This window comes from Corticium candelabrum, chromosome 1 (assembly GCF_963422355.1).
Source record: "Corticium candelabrum chromosome 1, ooCorCand1.1, whole genome shotgun sequence".
Taxonomy (NCBI): Eukaryota; Metazoa; Porifera; class Homoscleromorpha; order Homosclerophorida; family Plakinidae; genus Corticium; species Corticium candelabrum.
In genome coordinates this window covers 9,197,306-9,218,674 of record NC_085085.1, presented here as the reverse complement: position 1 = coordinate 9,218,674, position 21,369 = coordinate 9,197,306, and the positions used below count along the sequence as shown (strand labels likewise).

The window sequence follows — 21,369 nt, the reverse complement described above, 5'->3', positions numbered from 1 at the left end:
GCTTCCGTATACAAGCAACTCGCCCACTTTTAACAGTCGGCAGCCTCGCGCGCACTTCGCCGACTCTGAACAACTAGTTGAGTGTTGACTCGCCGACAGACATACCTGCAATGGCTAGGATGCTTGCTACTATTATTATGCTGTCATTCTGCTCAATGGTAAGACAAGTCTATATAACATGTAGACAGTGACATGCCTACTAGAGGAAGAGTTGAAACAACAGCTCCTTCCGTTCGGGTTGCTTGCATGGTAAACTGAGGCGGCTAGTTTGTGGTTATAACTATACCTACGTTTAGGCCAGAGTCTAGGCAATATTTCTAGCTAGTGCAATTTCGAATGGCTAGCGTAGACTGACGTTAGAGTACTAGACGTGTCTAGAACTTCTGCTGGTTTTCGAAAGTAACCTGTCTTTGTCGACTCTGACCAGCGACGTATACATGCAGCCACAGACTCATAGAGGTCATGAGAGAGAGAGAGAGAGAGAGTGAACTTCCGTGCATGCATGTGTGTATGGCAGCTTGCGACATACCTGCCGACGAGACGTCCGCGGTTAGTCACACCCTTGGACCATCTTGAGACTTCCGTCGGCTGTTTCTCAACTTTCAAAAACTCACTTTAGTATTTTTTGGACGAATCTACTATAGTGCATGTGTCACAACTATTAGAAAGGTATAGGATATAGTTTATAATTTTTTGGATATCCATATCACACACACAACACACACACACACACACACACACACACACACACACACACACACACACACACACACACACACACACACACACACACACACACACACACACACACACACACACACACACACACACACACACACACACACACACACACACACACACACCAGGGTTGAAAAGATCCTGTCTACGCCACTTGTGCACGTACAGTACATGACCTCTGCATATGACTACTGTAATATGGATCTAATTACATCGATCAGTGGTAAATCACTGTACTGTATAATGGTTGCTCATATCTTTTTTCAGACTACCGCTCTTGAATGTCGGGATGGCCTCATAACCTACGAGTAAGATATCGATCTATTAATTTAAAGTATTTGTTGAGACCTTCCCAAACATTTATATGGTTTGCCGTACTAATTAAATGTATATAAGGGTGCATGCATGTGGTCTCTCAAACAGCGATAATACAAATTCTTATGGCGTTTAATTGTCTGCATGTCTGTCTGTCTCTGCCTCTCTGTCTGTCTTTCAATACATATATTTTCATAAATGAACTATAGCATCAAAGCAATAGCTAATCTACGTGTCCATTACACTAGTACATACATGAAAACTTGCTAGAACTACACTATATACACACTAAATACAAATACACATTATGACTAGACAAAAGGGACTTATGGTCCCAGTCTCTAAATGTTTATGACTGTCCACTGAGAGCTGAAGTCTTCCTGGAGCTGTATTCGTTGAGGAGAGATAAGAATTTCTTTGTAAGGGTATTGCTATTGCATATTTGGAGTTGGACGGCAAATCTCTTCCTCCAATAGTCCAAGAATTCTGGGTTATTTGGTTTGCCCTCCTCATTGACTGAACTGCGATATAGATGTTGCAGATATTGAAACCCTTTTACTCCCCATCGTCCAAAGTGCTCGAAGACAAGGGGTATCAGTCTCACAGAGGCGCCGCCTGGTCTCTTCTCTGAATTGTACTTCTATGTTTTCTTCATGCCTCATGCAGAGCTGCTGCCCCATCGGTGTATGCGGAGTTGGGAAAGGTTTCAGAGCTCCAGGTATGGGCGAGAGATATATCTAAGTGGATGGTAGATCCCGACTGTGTGTCAAAAACAACAATATCCGGCCTATCCTCGGTGTTTGTATATCGATGGCGTAGCTGTCTACAGTGGTGTATGTGTAGACTTCTCGGACAATCTGACCACAAAGACGCAATTGATTCATGAGACCAAACCGGGCCTCCGCCCAGCTTAATTGCAGGTTATTAGATGGTATCCACTGTCGTCGATGTTCGATCTGCAATTGCAATTCTCCGCCCAATCAGGGAAAATGGGAAGACCAAACCTTAAGAGCTCGCCAAGCGGTATTCACCAGAGTTAAGTGTGAGACTCGGAGAGGTGGGGATTGCAATGATCTAAGCACAGGCTCCCTTTCCCTTCAAAGATTGAAGTCTAGCTGAGTCACAACCAGTAGAGGTCTCTTCTATCATAGTGTCTAGCTCGAGTACTGCTTTTCTGTGGTTGAGGTACTGTTGAATTTTGTTTCTACTAGATAGGAAATCCGAAAATCTTTTGCCAGGAGGAAGTGACTGTGTAAGATCATCACCAAGAGAGCCAGAAGAATGAGTGAGGGCAAACGTCGATTAAATGAGGGAAGCGTCTCGGTAACTTCAGCACCGAGTGAGACAAAGAGACAATGAAAACATTGACTGAGGAACAAGCAGTAGAAATCATGCCAAAGCCGCCAAGCCTGATTGGAAGGCATGCTTGCCTCCACGTTGCATCAGATAGATAGTCAAATCCTAACAGGTGAGAGAAACAGAGTCTTGTTTGAAAGTCATATGTAGTAGCTGCAGATTTGAGAATATCTGGAGCAATCATCCGAGCCAAATGATTAAGCCCAGGTACATGACAAGACCCGAGGAGCAGGGTGGCGCACTGAACATCCTCAAGCTCTTCCAGCCGATTGCACAAGAAAGATCCTGTGTGAGCAAAGTCGTTGCACGATGAAAGCTGAAAACCGAGCTGACCAAATGGTTCCAAGAATCATGGTATCATTTGACTTGATAGGAATGCCTAACGACTCTGGGATTTGTGCCGATGTGACAGTATCTTTGCAGTAAAATTTGCATTTGTTGCTTGGTATTGTTAGGCCAATTCCAGTGAAAGACTGCTTCAGGCTGTTGAAGGAAGAGATTAACTTTCTAGGTGGACCCAGTAAGAAGACGTCGTCAAGATATGCAAGTAAAGTGACATCTGAATCTGAAGACTGCAGTTTGCTCAAAAAAGATGAATTGCCAAAGAAAAAAGTGGGGGCCCCAGAGGATCACCCTAATGAACACCAACTTTTGAGGAAATAATGGTTTGAGAATTGGCAGTTGTAAACACCACACGACCAGCCTGACCATGCATTTGTTTAACCTGAGAGTAACTGTCAGGACATGTAGATGACACTTCTTGCAAAATGTGAGGTCTATCGATGGAGTTGAATGCGTTCTTGGCATCCATTTTTTAAAATTGCCCAATCAAGGTATTAATCCAGAGATAGCACAACATGATGAAAAGCATCTCTGAGCCACATTCCATTGATACCCCATGCTGAATAGGACAGAAATAGCTGTGAAAATCTTTGCTTTTCTGAAAACAGATGGCTGAAGCTGAAATGCATCTCAGACACTCTCCAATGGCTATTGGCCTAATATCTCCGTTTTGTTTGGACAATGTGATTAGCCTAGCTGATGCCAGTAACTCAGACATGGGATGAGGAAGAGATCCCCCAGCAATGACAGGGCATGCAAAATAGAGAAGATCTTCTGATCGAAGTTGCGTTTTTAATCAAGAATTTGAAATGCTCAAACTGCCATCCTGAGGGTCCAGCAGCAGATCCGCGAGGGAACTCTCGAATAACCTTAAACAGCAGCTGTTTTGACAACACTATTGGATGAGATGTATCAGGTGAGTTCAGATTAGGTTTGGTTGTACAGAAGGATGTTTTGACCTCAGTTTCCGTGCGGTCTCTTGCGTAGGAGGAGCTAATTTGGCGCTGGTGAGAACACGCGCAGCATGAGATAACTCTCCCCACACCTGACAAGCTGTAGAGCTGCAGATATGCCTGTGTCTTGACGTTTGACCTTTGCCGTTTGACTTGGCCTATCGACATGGAGAAGCTCGTCCCATTACCAATCTAGAAATTTGTGGTAGATAGCTTTAATATCCCGTAAGCCGTCCTCTGGCGAGTAACTTGCTGCTCAGGACCATATGAGGAATCAGATAGAAAAGCTTCCATGCCAGTACTCTATGTTGCTAGGATCATCTCTAACTCTTTCTAAAGCAAGAATGCAGCAGTCTTGAAAGCAAGAGCGAACTGTAGCCTTTATTTTCCGAACAGATGACACTGTTGTAGACTTGAGAATCTCTTCAATAGAGGGTGATTCGATATGGCGCCATGCTAGGAGCTCACGATCAGTAGAAATGACCGTTGGTGAAGGTGTTGAATTCATCATAAGGAATGGGAGTTTGCTTCTTCAGAATAAAAATGCGCATCGGGAGTTGTTAGCTTTTCGTGGAAGTGTCATTTGGAGGTGTTGACATCTTGACATTGACCCTGTTGAGTCGTCCGCTGGAGATCTAAAGCGCTTCCTACATTGACTTGCGTGTTGACCTAACTTCAGAAACCATTTCGAGAAAAAAGAACACTGGTGGAGATTCAGGAGTTTAATAAAATCCACCAGAAGATGAGAAGCGTCGTGAACGAGTCAGATATAACCCAGAACTCGCTGAACAGAGCCCGCGTACTTACAAACTTGAAACGGACTCCATTCTGGCCCTTGTGAATCCATTGAAAAGGCTTGAGAAGCCACGCACACGGAGCGGAGATTTTCGAACGGTGTTCATGATCATCCGGGGTCTGTCTGTCTGTCTGTCTGTCTGTCTGTCTGTCTGTCTGTCTGTCTGTCTTATTTCACTATTGAACAAAAAATTTACAAGAATACTAGGTGAAAACTGCTAAGCTAAATGTCCATCTGCTGAGACATACAGATCGAATACTACTAAAACTTCAATGAATGATGTTCTGAATGTCTCTTTCCTTGCCATCCAATTCTTTATTTCCCTTTGCAACTCTTCATTAGTACGTTTGAATTGGACTTCTGAAGACGTATTGATAGTCTCTTTCTCCATTGTGCTCTAAACTGTGATTCACTTGATCCACTTTCTACATCTCTCGATCTCTTGGCCAGTTGGTTCAAATAGTTTTCTGCCTTTTCTCCAAAATGTTCAAAAATTAAAGGTATGAAGGTAGCTTTGCATAAATCTGGATGCTGTTGATTTGAATATTTTTTTCTCCTCTCTTTTTGCAGCTGCAAATCTGTCCTCTCTCAATGCTATTGCCACTGTGTCGCTACTAAATGGGTGTGCCAGAGAGAAATCGAGTTCGACATTGGCATCTGTTCCTGAATCATATACTATGATGTCTGGTCTGTCTTCCCTGTCTATATATTGATTCTTGGGTTTCTTTATGTGATGCAGTTGCAAGTCCCTGAGGCATTGACACCACTCTGCCACAAGATTATTGTGTTCACACACAGGGTTTCCACCAATCTTACAAGTGAGGATATGGTAACCATCAGCATCCAGTTCCCTGCCACAGTTACAATGTGTTACTCAAAAATTGAAGGCATCGGTTGTCCTAGTCTCAGAAAAGCCGGTATCTGAAATTCATTCTTATTCATTACGAACTTTTCTGAAGTAGGGACTGATTGTAACCAAGCTCCTGCGCCTCTTCCTTGTAGCGATCCTAACCTGGCATCATCTAATATCAAATTTGCCCTTAGTTTGTCGATTCCTTGAGTAATTCGTTGCTGAAGCTTCACATGGTTTAAAGACAAATCACAAAGATTGGAGCATTCCCAAATTGTCATTCAAAGATGGAGACAAAGGTAAGGACAAAAAGCTGAGTTTAAGTGATATGCCAATGATTGAGATGGTAGTTCTAGGTTTGTTGAGTGAATAGTATCAACAGATTCTTGTAAGCTTGGGAAGCGGTGAGGTAACTCATGAATACTGTGAGCCCAACTTGCTACAAAGGCGATGGATGCTTGATGACTCTTCTGTTAATATCAATCCAAAACCTCCATGCTTGATTTTTAGATTAGCTTGTTTCCACTTGCACTCATCAATTGACTCTAACTTCAAAATATCGTTAAATGTAGTTCTAGTCAATTGATCATGGATCTTTGCAGCAATTTGAAGACAAGAAGGAACAACTGATCTCGCTATGTGGTTTATCCTTGGTACATGACAATGTCGCAAAAGTAGTAGTGAACTCTGTGGATCATCAAATTCAGTTAACTTTGTGCATAGATCTTGGCCACACTTAGAAATCTCAACACATTTTGGCTCCACATAACTTGGACTTCCAATTGGTGTACCTAGTATTTTGTGCCATCTATTACCACTGGAATTTCAACCTGGCCATCAAAAGACCCACTTGGACAATAGACCTCACACTTTCTATCACAAATAGCTAGATTTATTTTCTCAAATGATGCTTTGATATCTAATAAAACAGACATACTGCAATTTGATGGTCCTACAACAGATGTCATCAAGGTAAGCCAGGATGGTTACATTAGGATGTTGCTGCTGTAGCGAAGGTGATTTGGATGGATTGCTGTAGCAAAGAGAGCTTGTCCCAATAGGTCACCTTGATGAATTCCTTTCTCTAACTGAATGGTGACAACAGATTGATTTTGGTGTATATCAGAGATGATGGCTTTGAATACATTTGATGGACGTGAGCTGCTATCCCAAGAAAGCATTTTGAGATTTCTTCCATGAAGCACTTCCTGCTGATAGAGTTGAGAGCATTACTAACATTGGTTTTCAAAACAGGCCATTCAGGGTTCTGATCCATAAGCAGCTGTATATGATGAGTCAGCAACTCTGCTCCTCCAGCTGTTGCCACTCCATGTTGTATGGGGCTGAAGTACTCTGAGAAAGATGATTGTTCCTGTAAACATATTGCCCTAGCTGTAATCCTCCTTATAGTCTCCCAGATTGCTATTGGACGAACATCTCCATTAGCTTTTGGAAGAGCTATAAGTCGAGATGCTGACAATGAAGGGATAATGTTAGGTGGAACGTTATCCTCAGCAATGAGAGCACAAACAGAATGCAAAGAAATGAACCAAAAGTAGAATGATTGTCTTGCATGAACTTGAAATGTTCGTACGTCCATCCGGATGGACCACAACTCAGGCTTTCCGCAAAACTTTGCTCATACTAGATTTTGTCAGGATGAGTTGTTGTTTGTCATCACAACAAAGATCTTGTAAAGGAGAACATCGAGAAGGATGTTTTGATTTTAATTTTTGTATAGTCTCATCGGTATCTGGAGCTAAGCCTTGACTTGTTAGAAGCTTAGCAGCTCTTGACAATTCTCCACTTTTGACTAGCCTTAGAGTTGCCTTCGTTTCCTGGTCAACTTCAGTAGATCCTGGATGCGGTAGTAATTCTGGTCTACTTAATTAGCTGAATTAGCTTTTCCCAGTGGAATTCCAGGAACCTCCTGTACACAGCCTTGATTTTCATAAAATGCCAGATTTTCCTCCTCTTTTCTGAGGACGAAGAATCATCCTTGGGATCAAAAACAAAGCTTCCACCCTGAATCATTCATAGGATTGGTTTCAATTTCCCTAAATGCCACTTTGACGCATTCCCGGAAAGTATAGCCTTGAGACTGCAAGAAATATGTCGTACAGATCTTGGAGGAAGCGATTCTAGGATCTGGTTGATGGTTAAAGAGGATATCAAATCCCAGGCACGAGCTTCTTGGTATTTAGCATCATCTTAAGCCAAGGAGCGGTTGCTATGGGGCAGATGTTGGGTAACCATTGTTATGGACAGATGTTCCTGACTCGTTTGGCTGGCTGTCACTGAATTGGCTTCTGGTTCGATTGATTGGAAGCTGTCTGTCTATCTGTCTGTCTGTCTGTCTGTCCGTCCGTTCATCTGTCTGTCTGTCTGTCTGTCTGTCTGTCTGTCTGTTTGTTGGGAGGTGGGGCATGAAGGCAGAGAATTTTTGCGGCATTTGTCACAACAGTCAGCAAATCCAGATGCCAATTTTAATGCTTTCATGTTTATGTCGTATTGGAGAAAAGATTTTCTACAATTCTGCAAAGATGCAATGCCAATGTTATCCTTAGAAAACTTTCCAAACTGTCACCTAATCATGGTGATTTAAATAGATTATTTGATTTTGGCATTCAAGGTCTAGTCCATTAGTTAATGACTTTGTTGTTTGCAAGGACTGATTTGTATTTATAATCCTAGCATATGTACAAGTAGAATGTGTATGAGAATAAATTATCTGTCTGTCTGTCTGTCTGTCTGTCTGTCTATCGTAGAGAACGCTGCAACATGCATTATGGAAACATCTTCTGTCAAGCTTGCTGCAAGGATAAGGGCATGTCAGGGACGTGGAGCTGGTTCATGGCTTCAAACTATCCTTTAGCACCGAAGTTTGTTATTAAATCTTCAGAATTTAATTCAGTTGGCAGCATTCTTGTGACTTAGCATTCCTTTACCTTTTTCTCAAATTGTTAGCAAGTGTGACTGTGGCGCAAGTCTTTATGAATATGGTTACCATATTAACCTGCAAGTTTGGTGGGGGGCCCGGTCTGGTAACATAATACAATCATCTCAACTTGGGCTAAATGTTTAGATGACTTAAACATTTCTCATCAAGTTGAACCTAAAAACAGATATATCAACTCAGGGAACCGACCGGATATAGCAACGTACGATCCCACTGAATAATCCGCAACAGACTTGTATTTTATATTTCAATGGCTTACCCACATTCTTGGGACACCCTACAATCAGCTGCTAAAAAATCAGGCTATGCGGCGGAGATGTGAGAACAGAGAAAGATGGCAAAATATGGTCAACAACAATCCATATCAGAGTCCACCACACCATGTATCTCATTGGTTTCCGAGCACTTTGGCTTTTGGCCCCTTATGGCTGAAGAATGTTTATATAGTAAGACCTCCAAGAAGTCGAAAGATGAACATGGAAGGAACAATGAAGCAGACTTTCGAGATAGATGGAGGAAGCAACTGCCTGTCGTGGTACAGTCTTGCAACTGTCAAGTGTGATTTTTGAGAAGTGGTCAAAGTTAATTGTCTAAGTGCAACTTTGATGACTTTGCATATAGAGACATTCAACATTTTATCCATTGACTGTTATTGTTTTACATAAAGTTAGCGCTTGTTATCGGTAGAGTAAGCGTTCAAATAGAACAATCTGTCTGTCTGTCTGTCTGTCTGTCTGTCAGTCTGCTTGTTGGTAATGTTACGTGACAGTGACCCTTAATTTTTACATCACAATGGCTTGTATAGGCAAGTGGGTATTCTAGATCATTGTCCAGTGGTGCGAGTAAAGTTGATCTATATTTACACTCAAACGGCTGATAACTTATGTTTCTTTCTAATCCAACGTATCCAGGTGTATCAATTACGATTGTTGCTGTGACGGCGGTACTCGTTGCTGTGAATGCTCAACTTCCTTGCCTGTGTGGGGATGGTATGTGAACCCCTAGATCTATATTTGTATTCTTATTAATAGTTAATTAGTTATGTGATTGGTTAATTAATTAGGGTGGCTATATTCGCCGGTTCTGCTACTCTTGTAATTGCTATCACCGCGGCAACTTGGTGGCGGCGTCGACGTCTACATGGGCAACAACGGGTCATTACAACTGCGCCAGCGAGTACCATTGTCATTGCAGATCAGCCCAGTTTTGGCAGCAAAAGCGTTGGATATGTGCGGATGTGAGGGAAATCACGAGTCCGTTTACCCAAACTTCTTCTATTGGACACATGTTAGAGCATGTGGACTGAAGACTGGTCTAGCTGATTTGATGTGCGTATATGTTTCTTGAAATTAGACAGTGCTTGTGATTCTGAATGCATGCATAGTGTGGCATGTGATTGCTGGATTTTGTTATTTTGAATTACGTATTGTCTCAACGTGATTAAGGGCCTCGGTCATTACTAAGTGTTCAGCCCGGGATGACAAATTTGCTGTGGGTTGATCGAGTCATAACTATGAAATTCAGTTGTTTGCAGGGGTCACTAAGCATTTGAGTCATCTTCTGTTGAAGGGTCATACTTTTTCAGGGATATTTATATAACTGTAACTATAGAATTGTACGCAAGAACAGTGTCTTTCTGTCTAAGGGCTGTGCACACTTGCATTGCTGAAAGCCATGTATTGCTTTGCTTGTTTTGTCAGCGGGTTGAATGGAAATGACCAACATTAGAAATCATACCTAAGGACTTGAACCATGAAACAGATCACTTTTATTGTACATACCTAATTATATATATAATACATATATATATATATATATATATATATATATATATATATATATATACACATGTATGGGGTCATCTGAAGTTAACTGACAGAGAGTGGGGCCAGGAGTTTTAGCAGACGTATTTTACAGGGGCCACATATCAAACTATGCGGACCTCGGCAAAGTCTTCCACCCCCTTGGACACTTAATAATATATGACCACCCCTGCAGTATATAAAAGCACTTTCTCAGACTGCAATTGAAAGAAAGTTAGTGCATGTCAACATTGTACGATGACTGAAAGCTGAAAATACGTCTCAGTCACTGTCAAGATTATTTTCAGTAGTGCAAGTAGTGAGGACATTGACATAATTAATGTACTGGTGTACTAGTAGAGGTCTTGACTTCTCCGAGAGCTGAGAGCAGAAAGGTGACAAGACAAGAAGTTGTTATGGACATTTAGTCAATAATGCTCTGAAATGGACCCGGCTTGTAAACATTTTAACTGCAGCTAGAGTATTGTCTACTATGCCTAACATTTATAGATGAGAACATTGTTTACCATGCTCAACCTAAGTTTAAAGATAGGATCGAAATTCACGAGGGTTGCTGATCATATGATTGCATGGCTGTAGTTCCATAAAAGCTCTTTTGTTAACCTTGAAAAAACGAACCTCTATCATCATATTGTTACTTCTATTAAATTGTCCAATACTCTTCGTCTTGTTACAATATAGTTTGATGCATTTCTGTAATATGACAGCCATCATTTTTCTCCAAATGGTTTAATTTTTTCTGAACAACAACTTGTCTCCAGTCCTCATGACAGACTATTCAGATATTTTCAAGCTGCACATCCCTATCCACTGAAGATCTCAATTAATGGTTTACATGAGGCCCCTTCTCCAACAGCACGTCTCTCGACTGTATTTCTTCCTGTTTGTCTGTGTGTCTGTGTTTGTCTGTCTGTCTGTCTGTTTTTGTTGATCTGTGTCTAACTCTCTTTCTGTATTGATCTCTCTGTCTGACTGGCTGGTTGGATGGCTGTCTGTCCTGTCTGTCCTGTCTGTCTGTCTGTCTGACTGCAATGTTGTAGGCCAAGTCCATTAATGTGTTATAATTTGCTTAGTTATGAAGGACTGGTAGATATTTGAAAGTTTCCTGTACATACGTAGAGTTTTGATGATAATAAATGAATCTGTCTGTCTGTCTGTCTGTCTGTCTGTCTGTCTGTCTGTCTGTCTGTCTGTCTATGTGTCTGTCAATCCAACTAAATCTAGATATGGACATCTACGTCCCTTTATCTTTGCGTGTTGTAATTGTGTTTGTTTCTTGTAATTAGAACCTATAGAGTAACAGTTATCGTAGTTTGCTTACCTGTTAGTGTAGTTATTCAGTGTTTTACACATTAGCAATAGTCTCGGAATATAGGTAGAATATTTCTTTTTAACAGTAACTGTTGTAGTAGTGAAGTTTGTTGACAATAAACTTGATTCTGTCTGTCTGTCTGTCTGTTTGTTTTCACTATTGAACACAAAAAGCAAAATTTTACAAGAACACTATAGGTAAAACTGCTAAGCTAAATGTCCATCTACTGAGACATACAGATCGAATAGTACTAAAATTCTAATGAATGTTGTTCTGAATGTCTCTATCATTGTCGTACAATTCTTCATTTTCCTCTGCAATTCTTCTAAGTTTACTCAATATTACATCTGTCTGTCTGTCTGTCTGTCTGTCTGTCTGTCTGTCTGTCTGTCTGTCTGTCTGTCTGTCTGTCTGTCTGTGTCTGTCTGTCAAAGAAATATATTTTCATAAATCGGAACTATTACAAGCTAAATCAAACTAAGCAACTCTTAACACGATACAGTTGACTCTGGCAGGGTCTTACTAGCCTCGCGAGCCAAGCCTCCGGCACCTCCTCTCACGTGCAAGCAGGCGAACAGCGCGTGAGGTCGCACAGTGAGCACAGAGGAAGGCTTGGCTTGCGAGACTAGTGTCTTACAGTGACTATTTAACTAATGAACAAAACCTGAAAAGTGTCCAGTTCTGAGCCGCGCTTTTGACCACCTAACATGTTATAGGCTTTTCTTGACATCACTGAAGCATTACATCTTTGCAACTCTACAGAAACACGACGTCCCCAAAATGATTTAAACTCGGCAGGATTAATTCTTTCAGCCACTTTCATTTCTTGAGATATGATACTTAACGCTTTCTCACCCCAACAGCCAAAATATACGTGTTCAATCATTAGGGGCCGGCACAACAGATGGTGAGGAACCTTGCGGTAGAATTTCTCCCATTACATGTCCTTTTGCCTTTGATTTCTTAATTCTCTGCGAAGAGCAACAGCTCCATCAAACAGAGAAGCCTTGGCTAGAATGTCAATACTCCAATTAAGGATCGATGTGCCATTAAGACATCTAAATCAATATTAATGCTTTTCCCAGATTGATGGTCCAATGCAGTAATGTCTGGCCTGTTGTCTAAATTGCGATATTGGTGTTGTTCTTCATTTACATGATGGATGTATAAGGCACTCCATATTCTTAATTTAGAGAGCTGCGTGTGTGGACAGGGCCACCTGGATCCAGTTTTACAAGTTAGAAGGTGGTTACACACCGGCGTAGGAAGCGAGGGGCTGGAGGCTGAAGCCCCCTCGCTCAGTGTAGGAATTGAAATTTTCTGTGCCCGTGCATGACTTTTCAAATCTGTTTACTGTCTGGCAAGCGAGGTAATTTTTCTTAGGCCTGGTTCACAATACACCTCACGTCGCGTCGCGTCGCGTCAAAGAAACGACCTCCTTTGACGCGACGCGACGCGAGGCTTATTGTGAAACAGGCTTTGCTCATGATGACATCTTGATCTTCCTACGACACTGCCCAGGTATCTGTCTGTCTGTACGTCTGCATGCTTAATCCTAACGAATTTCGTTTAGCGTCTTGTATGAGATTGGGGATCAGCTTGCCTTTTAGTCGATTGCTTGAGCATTGTGACTGTGGACAGAAGTTAGATCAAGAAGGTTTTCATTTGATTACCTGTAAATATGGAGGCGGTCCTGTCTGGTCTCAGATGCTATTGTTGCTCAGTGGTCTGCTTGCCTAACAGAGCTGGGTATTTCTCATCAAACAGAACCAAGAAACAGATACGTACAAATTGATGGAAGACCAGACATTGATTCTGGTGTCCCTTATGAATGTGATGTTTCTTTGGCTCACCCTTAGAGGAAAGACATAGTGAACGGAGCTGCAAAGGCATGCAGACATGCAGCGACAAAACGGGAATCAAATTTTTTTACAAATATTCAAATAAGATCTTGCCAGGTGGATCTAGCTCTGAAATTGTTCGCTAGTTTTTTTAGCATTTCAGCACATGGGGATCACAAAGCGGAAAACTTACTGCATGAACTGGCAAGAAAGGCAGGGCTCATTGAAGGAAGACGAGTAGATGCAGAGTTTATGTCATATTGGCGACGACGTTTTCTGTGACTCTCCAAAATGCAATAGTAAAGTTGTCTTGAGAAAAGTGTCTAAGTTGTCAACAAACAGGCTAATGGAGGATAATGTAGTTAGCAGAGATAGTTATACATTCAGTGGTTCACACATTGAAATAGTTGAACTTGTTTATGAAGCACTTTCTTTTAATTATTGAAAAATTATGTATTCTAGTGTGTGGAGATGCTGTATCCTAATAAAATAACCTGTCTGTCTGTCTGTTTGTCTGTATGTCTGTCTGTCTGTCTGTCTGTCTGTCTGTCTGTCTGTCTGTCTGTCTGTCTGTCTGTCTGTCTGTCTGTCTGTCTGTCTGTCTGTCTGTATGTCAATACATACATGTATATTTCAAACATCAAACATATCAGCAAAAGGCAGAAGAGTAACGTTCGCAAGCTACATGAAAATACACATATGTGTACACATAGCAGCTAAAAAATTATGCTACTACCCACCTTTCAGCTGTCTGTCTGTCTGTCTGTCTGTCTGTCTGTCTGTCTGTCTGTCTGTCTGTCTGTCTGTCCTACGCCACTGCCCAGCTATCTGCCTGTCTGTACGTCTGCCTGCCTGCCTGTCTCTCTGTTTGTCTGTTTGTTTGTTTGTTTATTCTTTTGTGTCTGTTTGACTGTCTGTCTATCTCAGAGAATCATCCATCTTTGACTCTATCAGGTAGTTCTACTGTATATGCATGCTCATCTGATTGTCACACTGCAATGTTGGTTAAGTTTGTCAGCTAACTAATTTGCTAGATCACAAAATCATTCATTTCTTTTTAGAAATGTGTTAATTAAATACAGCTGATACTTCATGTTTTCTTGGTAGCTTAGAAACTTTTTAGAATATGTTTGTATGAAATAGTGAAATACCGTATAAGATGAAACATTGGCGAGAATTTACATTGGCAGTTTGATGAAAATTGATTGACAAAGCGTATTGGCGGATTCTATTGGCGGTCGAACATCGTTGTTTGATAACTGATCTGATGTGTTACCATAAATAAGTGGTCATGGAGGAGTTTGTGATTGACAGTTGTGTTGGTGGCTCACATTTTCCTAACTTAATTTCTGGTCTCTAACTACTGCCAGTCTGCCTAGTGATGAAGAACTGCTGTGTCAGTGCAATTAAAGAACCGCTAGCTGACACTTCATCTTCATCCATAGCCTCACGGCCTCATTCATGCACATTAGACGGCAAGCAGGGATTACCTACCATCTCGTGGCCTCATCCGCGTGACGTACAGTACAGTACCACCACGTCTCCATATGATGCCTGATCCGCGTGGGTGATGACGTCAACATATTCCGGGGTGACTAAATTAATGGCGGATTTTACATTGGCGGTCGCTAAAAAAATCCGCCAATCTGCCAAATAAATTTTCCGCCAATATTTTATCTTATACCGTATGCAATATATTAATTTGTTGAATTAAGAGGTGGTACTTGAGAGGCAGTTACCGCTGTTCACAAGTTGCATGTGAATTAATTAAGTGCCATACATGCACAACTTTTTCTAAACGCTCAGGGAGAATTGCAAGTCATATTGGAAACAGCCCTATACTTGGCTGGGAGGTTAGTGAGTTCAATCCATCTCTCGATCGCTCAATGAGTCAAGACCTCAGTATTTAGATCAACTCTTTTACGTTGCAAATTTTGCGTGCAGGGTGGTGTGTGTGTGTGCATGTGTGTGTGTGTGTGTGTGTGTGTGTGTGTGTGTGTGTGTGTGTGTGTGTGTGTGTGTGTGTGTGTGTGTGTGTGTGTGTGTGTGTGTGTGTGTGTGTGTGTGTGTGTGTGTTCAATGCAGCTACTCCACTGCAGTGTACGTACTTAATTAATTGATTGCTAGTAATCCAATTTACAAGCGACTCGTCATGTCTATTTCAACATTCCGTAGCTTAATTAAAGCGCGCGTCAGTTGTAACATCAGACTCTTGTGCGGCTTGTTGAGTGTACGTTGACCTGTCTATACAGACATACCTGCAATGGCTAGGATGCTTGCTACTATTATTATGCTGTTATTATCTTTCTGCTCAATGGTAAGACAAGTTTATGATATCATGGTGACATGCAGATCTAGTGAAGCAATAAAGAGTTGAAAAGCAGTCACTTCCGCACGAGTTGCATGATAAACTGAGGCGGCTAGATTGTGGTTATATAGGACGAGCTAGAGAGGTCATGAGAGAGCGAGAGAGCGAGAGAGCGCTCTAGAGAGCGAGAGCGAGTCAGACAGATATCAGACAGATATGAGAGATGTGTATGGCTGCTTGCGACATATCCGCTGACGAGACGTTTGCGGTTAGTCACACCCTATTACACCATTCCGTCGGCTGTTTCTCAACTTCAAAACCTCAGTCGTATTTACGAATCTATGAACTATTAGCTATAGAAAGCTCTAAGATATACAGTTTATAATTTTTTGGAAACTCATTGGGTTGGGAAGATCCTGTCTAGCTACGCCATTGTGCACGCACAGTACATGACCTCCGCATATTACTACTGTAGTATGAACAGCAGCAACAATGACTAATTACATCAATCAGTGGTAAATCACGGTACTGTATGTTAGTTAATTAAATGGTTATGTTAATTAATTGCTCTTATCTTTTTCAGACTACCGCTTTTCAATGTCACCATGGCAACATAACCTACGAGTAAGATATCGATCTATGAATTTAAAGTATTTGTTGAGACCTTCCCAAACATTTAACCGGTTCACGGTGTACTAAGAATGTGTAGGGGTTCATGCACGTGGTTTCTCAAACAGCGATAATTCATCTGGCGTTTAATTGTCTGTCTGTCTGTCTGCCTGTCTGTCAATACATATATTTTTCATATCTGAATTAGGATACACTATTAAATGGCTAACTACGTTTGTCCTATAACAATATATATATATATATATATATATATATATATATATATATATATATATATATACTAGCTTGCCATCCCATTCTCCGCACGGGCAGATTAAATTACTAGTTGTTAGTAAATTAATTTATCGTTGTATCCATTATTGAAATATATCTCATTCACAGAATTAGCAGCCACAGACAGAATTCTTACATAAAGTTAATTAATTTAAACAAATTTATGTTGTTGGATAAGTATTCCGTTCTGACAATTTTATCATTATTAAATATATCTCGTTCACATGCATTTTTACTCCGTTCTGAAAAGTTAATTTACAGCCAGACAGAATTGTCATGAATAATTTCGTTCAGAGTTATATCCCGTTCAATGCTATCCCGTTCTGAGAAATTATCAAGGATCGAGTATACCAATGCATGCAAATTCATTTGTTGTCGCATGAGAATCCCGTTCTAATTTGTCATGAAGTGTATCTGTAACCAAGCGTCCCGTTTCAAAAAAACCCGTTGATTGGATTATTGATTGTTAGTTAATATCCCGCTGAAGACAAAGAAAATGTAACCAAGGATCCGGTTTTTTCTTAAAAAATCTCGTTGATTTCCGAGCAGCACCGGGTGGAAATTGGAAGACACGTGCAGTTAAACGTATACTCAACCGGACCGCGATCTATACCAAGTCACAACTAGTCGTTTCGACTGTCCGTTGAGCGTAGTCACTGCGAAGACGTTGCTGGCGTTGCGGGGAACAGGCGTATCGAACGTGGCAGGAATTCGATTCGCCTACACGGCCAAACGAAGGGTAGGCGTTCTTTCAAGACGTGAATATACGCAGAAATATCTTGCTTTTGTCGACGTCACCGGCAATAAACGACACGCTCAGCGCTTACAGTCCGACGTCACGAACGGGCAATTTACATTCGGTCGAGATCCGACTCGCCGTTCCGGAGATATTCGCGCACGAGCGGAGGCGGGTTCCGTCGGCAGGAAGTCTCGTCGTCGCGGAGGAGTCTGGAAGACGACGACAGCTTTACTTTCGACCTCCGTCGTTTTGTCGTGCGCGAGCCAAATTTGGACACGAGGCGGCGTAGATACGGGTGGCTATGCAGACATTTTTTCTGTCTAGTAAAAGAGCCCATTAGGACTCAGTGATAATAGGGATTTTAGTAACTGATAAAATATATTGTTGCGCGCGAATGGAAAGTTGACACTCAGCGAGGCAGTTTCCGATTGCACCTTAACGAATCGCGCTGCGGCCTGACACTCGAGAGAGACAGTGAGAACACAATATACTCGTCACTACGTTAGAGAACAACTTAGAACTTCAGCGCACCTACGCGCCTCTACACATCTCACAAAGACTCACTCAACGCCGTCTGATGACTACGTTTTATATACTACCGGTAAATCGCAATCCAGTCATTACGTATTGACTCAGTTCGCCAAACGCCGGTATAGCTCCTCCCCGTGACCATATTTATAACACAACTATTAATAGCACGTGGATTGTGACATACGTCCCCACCAGATCAAGAAGCTGGCGACAGTTTCTTTCAACTCAAAATCCACAGTGCTCACGTCACTCGACTGAGGAAGTCCGCTCCTCTGTTCTCGCTTCCCTTGATAGCTTCTATGCGGAACGAATAGTCTTGCAAATACATTTGCCTTCTGCAAGTAGGCGAGCGGCTGATGATCAGTCTGCAGGACGAACTCTCTTCCGCATATATAGATTGTAAACCGTCGGACACTCTATACAATAGCCCAGCACCCCTTCTCGATTGCCGAGAACCTTCTCTCTCGTGGTGATAACTTTTTGCTGGCGAAAGCGATGGGAGGAGGTCGTCCTCCATGCTCTTGCAACAGAATAGCCCCAATTCCCGTGTCTGACGCGTCGGTTCTCAAGATAAATTGCTTCTTGTCGTTCGGTAGATGTAGTATTGGTCTTTCGGTAACAGCTCTTTTCAGCGTTTCGTATGCTCTCACCTGCGCTTCTCCCCATGACAGCTTATTAGGTTGACCCTTTCTCAGTAAGTTCGTAAGTAGTACAGCAATTGCAGCGTAATTCGGTATTTGATTCCAATAAAACCCTGTTAGCCCAAGGAAGGACCTCAGTCTTCGCTTACTATTCGGCATTTGCCCTTTGCGAACCTTGGACACTCCATCCCACAGAGAAGTTCTAACTTCCCGGCTGATTTCCTGGCCGAGGAAGTCGACAGTATCGGATCCTACTAGGCATTTCGACGGACGCACAGTACATCGAGCTTTTGCCAGGCGTCCAAACACTTTCCTCGGTACAGCGTTATGTAGATCTCATGTTTCAGTATGCACAAGTATATCATCTACGTAGTTGTCTGCGTTTGGGCAATCGGCTAGTAAATTGTCCATGCACCGACACAATGTAGCTCTCGAGTCATCCATGCCAAACGGCATTCGTAGAAACTTGTAATGTCCGTCCGAAGTCACAAACGCTGACTTCTCGACGTCATCTTTTACAACGGGAATTTGTCAGTATCCTTTTGAGAGGTCCAGACGCGTAAAGTAGCGATCACCACTAAGCTTTTGAATAAAAGTTTCCATAGGTGTTATCGGAGCTGCGTCGGTTACGGTGACTCTATTGAGCTCTTGGTAATCTACGCATATTCGGTTGCTACCATCTTCCTTCTTTACCAAAATGACTGGCGACGAGTATGGTGAGGTAGACTTTCGTATATCACCCCCATTTTCTTCATTTGTTCGATGGCCCTTTGCAATGTGTCTTTCAGGGCAAATGGTAGAGAGCAAGGTCTACAGGAAATCGGCTCCGATGTCGTGAGTTTGATAGAATGACTTCCCAGACTGGTCATGCCTGGCAGATCGGTGAATATACCTCGGAACTCTTAAATGATGGACTTAGCTTCTGATTTCTGAGTATGTGATAAGAACTCCCCAACACCCACATCTCTATATGTTTCTTCAGTCGTACAGGTGCCCAGCCATGGTAACTGCCCCTCTTCCTCATCGGATTGGTCACAATCATCTGTCTCAAAACCCGCAGCAGTGACCTTCTCAAAAAATCCCCCGATCTCATTGGCAAGAATCCCACTTGTTTGATTCGGACGTTGAACAAATCCCTAAGCATATTAACGTATTAGATCTTTACTTTGCAGCCCACATTAATCCTGTAATCACACTCTCCTACGGACGAAACTACGGAGAACGGCCCTCTCCATCTCATCAGTATCTTGTTACTCTCTGTTGGCAGCAATATCAGTACCTTGTCTCCCGCAGAGAACGCCCTCCTCTTGGTGCTGCTGTCATAGTATACCTTGTACTTCCGTTGGGCCTTTTCCAATTCCTTTCTTGCGATCTTCAGCGTTTCTTCAATCTTCTCTCTCAACTCAAATACATACTGGTAGCTGGTCTTTATTTCCTCTAATGTGTTGTCCTTTGTCCACAATTGCCGGAGAATCTGCATCTGCCCGGGCACTGTCTGGTCAAACAGGAGCTCGAAAGGCGCGAACCCCGTCGACTCTTGCGGCAATTCCCTGTAGGCAAACAACAACGGGTTCACAAATCTGTCCCATTGTCTTGGTTGCTCGTCGCACAATCGTTTCAGCATGTTTTTGAGTGTCCCATTGAACTTCTCTGCCAAGCTATTACAAGCAGAATGATATGGCGAAGTAGTCAACTGGTTGATGTTCAGTAAGCGTGCCACTTCTTTTATCCAGTTTGACGTAAACTGTGTCCCCAAATCACTTAGAATTTTTTGGGTACTCCCAGCCGACCGTATATGTCAACAAGCGCTTCTGCTACGGCCTCCGTGCTGATAGACTTAAGAGGAACTGCCTCCTGATACCTTGTGGCATACTCTACAAGAGTTAACAGATACCGGTGACCTCAATCGCTAGGTGGCCGTATGGGGCTGACAATGTCAACAGCTACCCTCTGGAATGGCTGATCAATCAATGGCATCCTGCCAAGGGTTGCTCTAGCGACTGTCCTCTTTGACACCGTCTTCTGACATATCTCACACAAGCGACAGACCCTTGACACATCACCTCTAACTCTGGACCAATAGAAATCACTCAAGATTCGTTGTGTTGTCTTTTTGGTTCCAAGGTTCCCCCATAACTGACTCGTGAGGTATTAGCATTACTTGATCCCTCAATGGTTTAGGTACAATCACTTGTCGTATCGGATTTTCCTTTGTCTACCTTGGGATGCGTATAAACTTGGTACAGGACATTATCTCTTTCCTGAAATACGACCTCTTGATCTCTCTTGGTAATGGGACTGGTTCTGAACCTATATTTCTGGATTGACATGTCTTCTCGTTGCAATATTGCGATCCTATTGCGATCTATGGACTTCCACTGTTCTAGTGTCGACACCACCAGCAGGGCAACTTACATCCCTCTGTTTGGCTTGTGCTCTAGTGACAACATTGGCCTTAGTCCACCTTGGGTCAGGATCCTCTGCAGCCCGCGCTCCAGGAATGTTGCCAATGATTGCGTCATATAATGCGTCCGGCGGACACAAGGCATCCACAGTACCGATTTAATAGGGCGTATCCAGCGTTACCGTTGCCATAGGTACTCTCAGCACTGTGTTATCAGCCATCTGCATAAAACCCCGCTTATCGAAAAATTGACTAGGTTCCACTAGTTGTTGCTTGGCGACAACGCAGCTACATCCTGTGTCACGCAGAACGCTACCAACCGCCTTTCCGATTAGACCACGAACAACTGGCATTTTCCCCATTGTGCGCATTTCCAGACTCTGAGCATGGACACTACTGACGTAGGGCACACGGCGTCCATTTGCTAACTCTAACCAACCATCATCTAGGTAACGTTGGAGTTCGGGCGACGTGGCTTCACGTGAAGCGTCGGCTCCAATCAAACAAGTAGCGGAGGTTTCTCTACCCGGCTTTTGACTTGACTCTTCTGACTGAAAT

At 42.4% G+C, this 21,369-nt stretch overlaps 2 protein-coding genes across 2 annotated transcripts in view; both read left to right on the top strand.

Annotated features, from left to right (window-relative positions):
- The first annotated feature begins 2 nt into the window (after nucleotides 1-2).
- Nucleotides 3-9,772, top strand: LOC134182444 (uncharacterized). Its single transcript, XM_062649850.1, has 4 exons — nucleotides 3-158; nucleotides 1,006-1,046; nucleotides 9,221-9,298; nucleotides 9,373-9,772. The coding sequence occupies exons 1-4, from the start codon at nucleotides 111-113 to the stop codon at nucleotides 9,548-9,550; spliced, it is 345 nt and encodes a 114-aa protein (XP_062505834.1). The 5' UTR covers nucleotides 3-110; the 3' UTR covers nucleotides 9,551-9,772.
- A 5,736-nt stretch (nucleotides 9,773-15,508) lies between these two features.
- LOC134196897 (uncharacterized) overlaps nucleotides 15,509-21,369 on the top strand; it is an 8,669-nt gene continuing 2,808 nt past the window's right edge. The window contains exons 1-2 of the mRNA XM_062666118.1: nucleotides 15,509-15,602; nucleotides 16,177-16,217. Of these exons, the coding sequence (XP_062522102.1) occupies nucleotides 15,549-15,602; nucleotides 16,177-16,217 (95 nt within the window). The 5' untranslated portion in view covers nucleotides 15,509-15,548. The remainder of the gene's footprint in view (nucleotides 15,603-16,176; nucleotides 16,218-21,369) is intronic.

Excerpts from the sequence above, each read along its gene's own strand:
- LOC134182444 (XM_062649850.1), top strand. The coding sequence starts at position 111 with ATGGCTAGGATGCTTGCTACTATTATTATGCTGTCATTCTGCTCAATG. Across the intron at positions 1,047-9,220 it reads GATGGCCTCATAACCTACGA|GTGTATCAATTACGATTGTT; the intron begins GTAAGATATCGA and ends CAACGTATCCAG. Across the intron at positions 9,299-9,372 it reads TCCTTGCCTGTGTGGGGATG|GGTGGCTATATTCGCCGGTT; the intron begins GTATGTGAACCC and ends TTAATTAATTAG.